This window comes from Myotis brandtii, unplaced genomic scaffold (genome assembly GCF_000412655.1).
Source record: "Myotis brandtii unplaced genomic scaffold, ASM41265v1 scaffold731, whole genome shotgun sequence".
NCBI classification, from domain to species: Eukaryota; Metazoa; Chordata; class Mammalia; order Chiroptera; family Vespertilionidae; genus Myotis; species Myotis brandtii.
Genome location: NW_005370895.1, coordinates 558,078 through 569,178, shown reverse-complemented (window position 1 = coordinate 569,178; position 11,101 = coordinate 558,078). Strand labels below are relative to the sequence as shown.

General features: G+C 49.9%; 1 protein-coding gene across 1 annotated transcript in view; it reads left to right on the top strand.

Annotated features, from left to right (window-relative positions):
• LOC102248016 (integrin alpha-9) overlaps positions 1-11,101 on the top strand; it is a 133,213-nt gene that overhangs the window by 59,621 nt on the left and 62,491 nt on the right. Inside the window, exon 4 of the mRNA XM_005882670.1 lies at positions 9,126-9,212. Within this exon, the coding sequence (XP_005882732.1) occupies positions 9,126-9,212 (87 nt within the window). The remainder of the gene's footprint in view (positions 1-9,125; positions 9,213-11,101) is intronic.

The window sequence follows — 11,101 nt, the reverse complement described above, 5'->3', positions numbered from 1 at the left end:
TAGAAGAGGTCCATGGGAGAGAAAGGGCGACATAATACTTTCAACAATATAGATTTTTAAAAAATTAAATAACTGAAGGGCACTCTCTCGCTTCTAATGCTGGGCTTTGGAGGGAAGTTTGCTTTAACAGCGATGTGGTTTCTCTCTCCCCAACGCTCGTTTTCACTCCTGCTTGCTTCGCCTTTTCAAGCTTGGAAAGAACACACCCAGAATAGTCTGGGCCTTTGCCTCCCAATGGCGGTTTTGACAAACTTTAGAAAAAGAACCTGCTCTGTAGCGCTTTCTCCGCCCCACTCCTCCACATCCCCCACGCGGCTGGATAGTCACCTCTGGCTCCCCGGACTGTGCACTTGCCAGCGCCTAACCGGCAGAAGGTCTGTAACCGCTGCCCAGCCTTGCCAGGCCACCAGCCGTCCTTGGCATCCGTGCTGGAGTCCCTGTGTGCTCCAGGTTCATGGGGTCTATGCTACCCACCTGGTCTGTCTCACTTCCGCGGGTTCCAGGGGACCCGGTTGTTCCTTGTTTGGTGTTTCTCTCCCCCCCTCCTCCCCGTCCCCCCCCCACAATCCCTCTGACCCACTCTTCGATTGCCGGATAGGCAACCCCGGGCAAGTGACACAACTTCTTTGTGTTCTGCTTCCCTTCTGAGTAGGGGCACATACAGCAGGCAACCGATCGATGTTTCTCTCTCACATCAATGTTTCTCTCTCCCTCCCTCTCCCTTCCTATCTCTCTAAAATCAATTTAAAGAAAAAACACACTTTTTTTTAAAAAGTTGCGACACTAATGCCAAAGTGCGTGCACTTTCTATGCTGAGAGCTCGCGTGCTTTTCCTCCCGGGTAGGACTGCGCGGGCCTTGTCCCAGAGGACTCCCCTCTGAGAGCAGGACTGTTGATTCTGGTGAGACTCAGGCTGACTCACCGCTCAGTCGGGCCAATGAAGTTTCTCCTAGGAGTTAACTCACTGGGCCCGGGTGTTGGGAGCCCCTGCTTACCTCTGACTCCTCAGTCGATTACGGAATCTGGCATAAAATGCTTCCAAAACTCAGCTGGATTCTCTCTTAACTGACTTAACACTGAGGCATCTCTGACCAGCTCCCAGGGGCCACCTGGCAGGCCTGGGCGGAGGGGGCGGGGGGTCTTAGAGGAGCACCAGACTGCCACCCTAGCAGACAGACATGGGGCCATTAGGGTCATCTTCAGTTTGACAAACACGTGTGGGAAGTGGAAAATGGGAAATCAAATTTCAGACGCGCCCTGGCGCTCAGCATAAGCCCAGCACCAGACTTTGCTGCTCCCCAAAGAGCAGTGCGTTGGTCGTCAGATAAAGCCTCGCTCCACAGTGAAACCAAAGGCTGTGTGATGGGGAGGCAGGAGCCCGAGAGCCACGGAGGCCCCCAGCCTCATTATCTGATCCTTCCTGCCAACCACCGCACGCTGCACACAGGGCTGGAGCTCGGCTGCACTGGCCGCGCTCCTGGGGCCGGGACAGGTATGTCTGGAAAAGAGAGGGGCTGTGCCAAGGCAAGCAGCTGCCATGCCAGGCAGACCAGCCAGGGAGCTGCTTCCTGCAGTCCCTTCATCTGAATCCCTGATGAGCCAAGGCCCGGCCATGTAATCAATGCAAACTCGGGGTCTCCTCAGCGCCCAGCTCGATGTCAGGCGCTGAGAAAACAGAGGTGCCCAAACCAAGCTTTCCATTATTAGGTCCTAAAAATGCTCATCGGGCCCAGCTGGCGTTGGTGCCCAAACCAAGCTTTCCATTATTAGGTCCTAAAATGCTCATCGGGCCCAGCTGGTGTGGCTCAGTGGTTGAGTGTCGACCGATGAACCAGGAGGTCATGGTTCGGGGGCACGTGCCCCGGTTGCGGGCTCCATCCCCAGTGTGGGGCGTGCAGGAGGCAGCTGATCAATGGTTCTCTCTCATCATTGATGTTTCTATCTCTTTCCCTCTCCCTTCCTCTCTGAAATCAATGAAAACATATTTAAATAAATAAATAATAAAAAATGTTAATTGGTGGTTTCCGGATCCTGAGAGTAATGTGTGTTGGTCAAAAGCTGGAAAAAAAAAATTTTTTTTTTAATTGAATCACTTATAATCTCCAGGGAGAAACCCTGATAGCCGTGTACAGTACTGGGTGTCCTTGTTAGCCAAAGAAAAGTGGGAATGAGGAAAAAGCTGGTTCTGCGACTCTTCTTAAAATAGCGTCCAAAATTGCATAGTAAAAATTTTTTAAAGTTTTGATTGGAACTTTCCTTGAAAAATGAAACTAAAAATTGTGAAGATAAGTTTATGTTATCCTCCATTTAACAGCTTTTGTAACATTGTGATTATAACTGTCAAGGGTATCTTCGACCCACAGCCAGCGCTCACTTGCTTTATTAGCGTCTGTAAAATACCAGCGCGTCCATTTCTGAAACAAAAGAAGGCACTGCGTGCTGGATGGGCAGCGTGTGGAGGTGAACATCCCTCCTGTGTCATAAAGTAGCATTTTCTTGGCTTTATAGTTTGCGCTCAGTGGTTGAGTGTCGACCGATGAACCAGGAGGTCATGGTTCGGGGGCACGTGCCCCGGTTGCGGGCTCCATCCCCAGTGTGGGGCGTGCAGGAGGCAGCTGATCAATGGTTCTCTCTCATCATTGATGTTTCTATCTCTTTCCCTCTCCCTTCCTCTCTGAAATCAATGAAAACATATTTAAATAAATAAATAATAATAAATGTTAATTGGTGGTTTCCGGATCCTGAGAATAATGTGTGTTGGTCAAAAGCTGGGGAAAAAAAATTTTTTTTTAATTGAATCACTTATAATCTCCAGGGAGAAACCCTGATAGCCGTGTACAGTACTGGGTGTCCTTGTTAGCCAAAGAAAAGTGGGAATGAGGAAAAGGCTGGTTCTGTGACTCCTCTTAAAATAGCGTCCAAAACTGCATAGTAAAAATTTTTTTAAGTTTTGATTGGAACTTTCCTTGAAAAATGAAACTAAAAATTGTGAAGATAAAGTTTATATTATCCTCCATTTAACAGCTTTTGTAACATTGTGATTATAACTGTCAAGGGTATCTTCGACCCACAGCCAGCGCTCACTTGCTTTATTAGCGTCTGTAAAATACCAGCGCGTCCATTTCTGAAACAAAAGAAGGCACTGCGTGCTGGATGGGCAGCGTGTGGAGGTGAACATCCCTCCTGTGTCATAAAGTAGTATTTTCTTGGCTTTATACTTTGCCTTTTTTTAAGCACAGTCACAGAAAGGTCTTCTTTACAATGGTATCGTTTGCCCAAGGGCTCCCTGGATACTTTTACTTGAATCCTCATCTTCGGAAGCAGCTTACTGAGTTATCATCCGGGGGAATTTGTGGTTTCTCCAGCAGGTAACTGACCCATCGCTGCCAGATCCAGGCTTATCAGTTTTCCAACACGACGTTCATTGATTTCATGGAAGCCTGGGTCTTTTTCAGCAAGGGTGTAGTTTTATGCGGTGGTACATTTGCCCTGTACGTGAATTGGGTGATCAGATGTCTACACTGGCTGGCAGGCAGGGACACAGGAGAGACAGCTTGTTCGCTGGCCCGCATTCCCGACGGCTGAGAGCTGGTAATCCTGAGTTTTACAACAGCGCTAAAGTCAAGTTCTCCAGGGACATGGCAGGCACCAGAGCCAAGGAGAAGCCTGGTCCCTGGATCACCCCCATATACCTCCTGGTGGGCACCAGGTGCCTGGCAGAGGTAAGACACAACCCCCAAAGCAGGGGGACAGCTGGGTTTTGTCACTTCTCCCAGACTCAATTTTTTTAAAGCTTCTCTGGGTCTCTCTGTGCCTACAGGGTGCCCACCTGACTACCAGCGGGGTACGTGGCTCCTTCCCGACCCTGGTATTTAAGGTTATACCTGGGCCTGATCTGAAACCAGAACAAAGGGGGTGCAGATGCTTCTTCGAGGGCAAGAGCTCCCCTGATGGGGGAGCCATACAGGTTTTATAAGAGACAATTAAGAAAGTTTCCTCTTGCCCTGACCGGTTTGGCTCAGTGGATAGAGCGTCGGCCTGCGGACTGAGGGGTCCCAGGTTCAATTCCAGTCAAGGGCATGTACCTTGGTTGCGGGCACATTCCCAGTAGGGGGTGTGCAGGAGGCAGCTGATCGATGGTGTTTCTCTCTCATCGATGTTTCTACCTCTCTATCCCTCTCCTTTTAAAATATATATATTTTTAAAAAGTTTCCTCTTGGCTAGTATGGATTTAAACAAGCGATCTTAGCAGGCGAGTGTCGCCTCTCCCCACCTGGTAGCAAATGCCCAGCGCGTCCCAGTGGTTCTCATTCCCAACCTGCGTCTGTAACGTGTATTCTCTGAGGTCAGATTCATCAGAGGCGGAACCTGAGATGGGGATTCCTGCCGGAGATTTATTGGGGTAATGCTCTTGGGAGAAGAGAAATAACGGGCAAAGGGCGGGGTGGAGGAAGGAGCCAAACGGGTCTGTACGCTTGGCCGGCCGGAGTCTGCCTGGCCAGTTCCCGCAGGGACTCTGGATCATGAGTTGCACGACACAGCTGGTCCCACCTGGAGGCGGAGGGGCGGCCTCTTGCACCGTGTCAGTCATAGGCTGCAGAATGCTTGTGGAGGAGGCTGTCATAACCTCCCCGACAGAACTGTAGTCAGAGAGCAGGGCTTAGAATGAAAGAGCCTTTTGGTCAGGGCGGCTCCAGTAGCCACAGGGCGCTGGACTGGCGCTGACAGGTGGCAGGAGGGTGCTCATGGCAACCAGTCTAGAACCGCATCCAGGTTCAATTCCAGTCAAGGGCATGTACCTTGGTTGCGGGCACATTCCCAATAGGGGGTGTGCAGGAGGCAGCTGATCGATGGTGTTTCTCTCTCATCGATGTTTCTACCTCTCTATCCCTCTCCTTTTAAAATATATATATTTTTTTAAAGTTTCCTCTTGGCTAGTATGGATTTAAACGAGCGATCTTAGCAGGTGAGTGTTGCCTCTCCCCACCTGGTAGCACATGCCCAGCGCGTTCCAGTGGCTCGCATTCCCAAGCTGCGTCTGTAACGTGTATTCTCTGAGGTCAGATTCATCAGAGGCGGAACCTGAGATGGGGATTCCTGCCGGAGATTTATTGGGGTAATGCTCTTGGGAGAAGAGAAATAACGGGCAAAGGGCGGGGTGGAGGAAGGAGCCAAACGGGTCTGTACGCTTGGCCGGCCGGAGTCTGCCTGGCCAGTTCCCGCAGGGACTCTGGATCATGAGTTGCACGACACAGCTGGTCCCACCTGGAGGCGGAGGGGCGGCCTTTTGCACCGTGTCAGTCAGAGGCTGCAGAGTGCTCTTGGGGAGGCTGTCATAACCTCCCCGACAGAACTGTAGTCGGAGAGCAGGGCTTAGAATGAAAGAGCCTTTTGGTCAGGGCGGCTCCGGTAGCCACAGGGCGCTGGACTGGCGCTGACAGGTGGCAGGAGGGTGCTCCATGGCAACCAGTCTGGAACCTCATCCAGGGGCAGGAGCCAGCCGCTGAGCGCGCTCATTCCTAGAGATGTCTTTGCTTTTCGCCCTTTCTGCTCATCACCACCAAGATCCATCTAAAATTCTGTAATTTCTATTCGACTTCGAGGAAGAGAGACTTGGACTAGTACAGCCAATGCTGGTTTAAAGGTTATTTCTCGTATTTTGGAATTAGCAGGAATGAGGTCATTCAGCAGCTCTTGACTAATCCGGAGCCGCCTCAGGCAAAGCTAAGCAAACCGAGGTCCCGTCAAGTTCCAGCGTAAATGTTTGGAGGTGCAGTCACTCCTTCACACACCCATGCACACACTGAAGATGTCTTCGGGGCAGCACATCGTAAGAGCAGACAGGCCTTCGACTTACATTGAAAACCTCTCTCCTGGCGAGCGCTTGGGCGTTACAGAAGGCGTCTGGAGGGGTTGAGTAATCACGTAATTTATATTTATGCCGGGACGCTCTTGAGAGTAATTACACCCAGATGACAGACATGAACCAGGACTGTCCCAGGGAAACCGAGAGCGAAGGTCACCCTGGACTGGGCTTGCTGCCTCTGAGGCCCACAAGCCAATTAGCTGGAATTTAGAGGAGATTTTAGTTGGGCCCGTTGTGGGCACTGCTTCTGGGGTGAGGAGCATGAGGAAGAGGATGGTGACCAAAGGCCACCCACAGGGAACCATCAGACGCGTCTTTGGGATATGCAGGTCTTGAGACAACATTTGAGAAATTACTCTCTGGTTTTTCTTATTGAAATTGCCAACACACGTCCCCTGGGTGCCGAGGGCAGCCCCTCCCACTGCCATGTAAATGTCTGCTTCTCTGCTGGGAGGACGTCCCCTTCTAGTCCCCGAGCTCTTCAAGTTCAAGGACTGACATCTGTCACGATCCTGGTAGCGGATAGAATGACTCAGCTCCCCAGGGATGCTCAGGGCCCATTCTGAACCCTGCACTGTAACCATATTCTGTATGTGAACTCACCACCCCGAGTGTTTGGGGGCCAAGACGGGTGAAGAAAACCTTGGAATAGGGCTGAGGAACAGCCTCCACAGAGTGTGGAGATGTCCCGGGTCAGGGTGTTTGTAGAACAGCAATGTAGGTGCTCCGTGGGCCAGGGGGACAGTGACAGGAATATGGGTCCAGATGGGTTTAAGCTCCATTCTGTTTGCAGTGGAGAGAGGCATGTTTTAGGAAGGCCCCTCAAGCAGCCGGTAGGATGGAACAACAAAAGGAAAGCCCGTGGCAGTGGCTCCCAGGCACCGTGCAGCAGGCTCACCCACATTATCACTTAGCGTTCACGGAACATGCTTTTCCCAGGCCCCACTGTCTCGGAATCTACTCAGTTGTCCACACAGAGGCGACTGGGATGGAACCCGGGAATCTATGTTTTTTAAGATGCTCCCAAGCGGATTCTAATGCACGGGGTCCCGATTCCATGGGAGAAACGCTCGCCAAGGTCCCTGAGAGCCATTAGAAAACGTATAATCCCCGACGTCGGTAATCCCCAAGATTGGATGCTAAAGAGATAGAGTTGCCTTTGCTATTTCTATGTCTCCTGTTTTTCACTTCACTGTATTTTGGAGGGATTTTTGTTTTGTTGCTTTTTTTTTTTTAAGTTTTATTGCTGTTTAACAAACAGACCAAATTACACAAATCATTAAGCGCCCAGCTCATCGAATTTCACAAGGATCACACCCAGGAATATTCCCAGCACCCACGCAGCCCCTTCCACTTACTGCCTCCCCAGTTGCTATCTTGACTTCTAAGCCCATGGATTGGTTATCTTTTAGCATCTGTACTTTTTGTGTGTTTGATAATGTTCTTGATATATAAGTATGGTAGTATATAGGAATATGGGTCCAGATGGGTTTAAGCTCCATTCTGTTTGCAGTGGAGAGAGGCATGTTTTAGGAAGGCCCCTCAAGCAGCCGGTAGGATGGAACAACAAAAGGAAAGCCCGTGGCAGTGGCTCCCAGGCACCGTGCAGCAGGCTCACCCACGTTATCACTTAGCGTTCACGGAACATGCTTTTCCCAGTCCCCACTGTCTCGGAATCTACTCAGTTGTCCACACAGAGGCGACTGGGATGCAGCCCAGGAATCTGTGTTTTTAAAGATGCTCCCAAGCGGATTCTAACGCACGGGGTCCCGAGTCCGTGGGAGAAACGCTCGCCAAGGTCCCTGAGAGCCATTAGAAAACGTATAATCCCCGACGTCGGTAATCCCCAAGATTGGATGCTAAAGAGATAGAGTTGCCTTTGCTATTTCTATGTCTCCTGTTTTTCACTTCACTGTATTTTGGAGGGATTTTTGTTTTGTTGCTTTTTTTTTTTTAAGTTTTATTGCTGTTTAACAAACAGACCAAATTACACAAATCATTAAGCGCCCAGCTCATCGAATTTCACAAGGATCACACCCAGGAATATTCCCAGCACCCACGCAGCCCCTTCCACTTACTGCCTCCCCAGTTGCTATCTTAACTTCTAAGCCCATGGATTGGTTATCATCTAGCATTTGTACTTTTTGTGTGTTTGATAATGTTCCTGCTATGTAAGTATGGTAGTATAGGTTTATAATTTATAACTGAATAGGTCTGTTATAGTAAGTGCTCACTTTTTTCCCCCCTGATTGGACACAGCAGGAAATGTTGGTCGTACTTGTCTAAAGGCCTGGAACAGCTGGTCTGAGCTGAGGAGGGGGGTCTGGGAAACTGGAGCAGGAAGCACGGGCAGGATTTCAGAGCTGGATCCACAGGGATTGGTTCCTTTTGTCTGCCATTGTGTGGAACAGGGAAGGAGACAGGTTTTAGCATGACCTTGGGGAGGTCACACGGCCCCATTGAACTTCAGTGTCCCGGCTTCTGGACCCTCAGCAAGTGCTAGTTCTGCCCTGTGTCTCCCCTTCTCCAAAATCTGCAAACATACCAACTCCCCTTGGAAGTCCTGATTTGCTGCAGTGACCTGGAGAAGCAGAGAGGGTATGAAGAGCCTCCTGGCTTTCCTCTGGCCTTGGTTGGAAACCATGTGTTCCGGTGGGAAAGGCGGCTCCCTGTGCCCCTCCCCTGGTTCTCCGGCCGCCACATGAAGAGTCCATGGCGGTTGGGCTAACCTGTCCTTGCCCTTGACCCACCCCAGGGAGGCTTGTAGGGGAGCAGGTCAGCCCTCCTCACTTCTCTGGCTGTCGAAAGAATCCCTATATTTTCGTGGGTGTCATTTTCTTAGAGTTTGACTTTCCTACACCAGCAAGGTCTTGAAAGGCTGGATTAGGGCGTGGGCTTAGGAGAAAGGGCCAGAAAGACAATAGGGCTGCCTTTTCATCCAAAGCAGAGGAGGTGTCCAGCTCACATGTGGCCCCATCCCGTGTCCCAGGAGAGCACGGGGGTTCAGAGCCCATGTGTTAGTGGAGAATGAAGAGTGGTTCTGTCCCCTGCACCTGTCTTCCCAGGGAACCAACGGAAGGGTGGGCACCTGGGACTCGTGCTGGTCAGCGGCTCCTCTTCCCCCCACAGCCCACAGTGGCTCTTGTCTGGGAACTAAAGACGGACCGTGTCTGCCAAAGTCTCCATCTGCCTCCCTGAGGCCATGTCCACATCTGTCTTGTGCAGCCGGCCCATCTGTTGGTGTTTTTCTCTCTTTCAGGAGGAAATGGGCATTTCCTGTGAACTGCTAGAATCGGACTTCCTCAAATGCAGCGTGGGATTCCCTTTCATGAGGTCCAAGTCGAAGGTAAGGGGCGGAGTGGGGCACTTCCTTGGGAGCAGCCCCCAGACCCTCCCACCAGCCCCTGACTCCGCCAGCTGCCTCCTCCGGGGTTTCCTCCTGCAGGAGCTGGGGTATGGTAACCCTCTTGTCCATGGCAGTCTACTCCAGAGGGGCCATGGTCACGTGGTCTTTCTCTTTGACCCACATGATATGCCCCAAATGTGAGAGACACAGCATGGTCTTAGCAATTTGGCAGGCAGCATCTGGTTGGCCTCCTTGAAATGATTTTTTTTTCTGGGACATTGCACACCACTTTGAGTCCCAGAGGCAACATAGGAGACGATGTGGGTGGTCTGGCCTAGTGACCCACAGTCCTGACCCCCCTGGGCCCTCACAGTTTTCTTAAGAGACTTCTTAAAATGCTTAAAACATAAATAATTGTATTGCACTTCACTTTTTTAAGTAAAAGAAATGACAGCCATTTGGATATTTACAAGGAGCCGCATTTTCTAAGCTCAAGCAATACCATGGCACAGCATATTCAGACACTCACGGGGCATTCTCACATGTGCCATCATTATAAGGAGATGCAGAGAGGCGTACGTAGAAGATGCAATTTTTGGAGACAAAATTAGAATCTAAAAGACCAGGTCTGCCTTACTAAATGGAAGCTATGTTTCCTACTGTTATTTGAAGAAAAGTCATCTTCCTTTCCCCCCCACTACCCCCGCTAGAATAAATGAAAGCTTGATCTTTCTCTCCTGCCTATGTCATAGAATCGAATCATTTTAATTCCTAAGACTTTCTGGCCCCATACATGGTAGCTGTTTAGTAAATCAATTTTGGAAATATTCTAGCGAGAAAGAAGACTTGCTTATTTCTTAAAAATCATTGAACCCATCGGCCTCATTGGAAGAACCTGCTCCAAAAGTCTGTAACTCTTACCAATACATCCGTGATTGCTGAGCCTTTTTGTGGTTCTCTTTCTCAACTGCCCACATGCATCCCGGGAGGAGGGAAATGTGAAGGTGGCTGGCCTTAGAAAAGGGGTTACTAGTAGCTGGAAGAATAGAGGCCAGGTTCTGTTAGACTCCAAGTTGGATGAGGAAGGAGAACTCTGAACCGTGGAAATCAATATAATGGTCCAATGTCCGAGAGTAATGTATGTGGCACATCACTCACAAATTTAATGGAAATCTATTGAGCAATAGAAAATAGACAATTGGAAGATTTTTTCACAGTTGCCAATTTATTATGAAATTCAGTCTACATCCCAAATCAAACCTAAGGTGTGCCTTCCTAGTTTTACTCTAAAGATTATTTTTAAAGGAGAATTGATATCCCTATCACAAGTAGATCCAGGATCACTTGCCATAAAGAGAAGGTCATCATAAAAATGAAAACAAGGTGATATGGAAATCTGGGGCATTAAATTTTGTCAAAATTCATTAATTTTCAAAATAGTTATGGAACCAACAGAAGTATGAACGTTGGAATATTGACTTTTTTCCCTACGTGGGGATGCACTGCCATCCTCCCACATACAGAGGTTAAGACCTGTGGCAAGGGTAAACATAGAGTCAGGGATCTGGGGGAAAGTCCCTGGAAAAAGCTCAAGAAGTGACTCGGCAGGGACACGGGCTCCCTCTGTCCACAGCCTGGCTTGCCCTTCCTGATCCCCCAGACCCTGTGGGTCACTGGGCTCCAGACCACCAGCCAGGCATCATGACTGCACGGCCGGCTTACTCTGCTTAGCTGTGTCTCTGACCTGTTCTCCCAGGCCTCCGTCTCTGATTTTGGCTTCTTGCCCAGGCCTTTTGCTTCTCTCCTCACCTTGATGTCCAGTGTGTTCACATCTCCTGCCAGTTCTGACTCTTTGCTGGGACGAGACCCTTGACTTTCCTTCCTTTGTG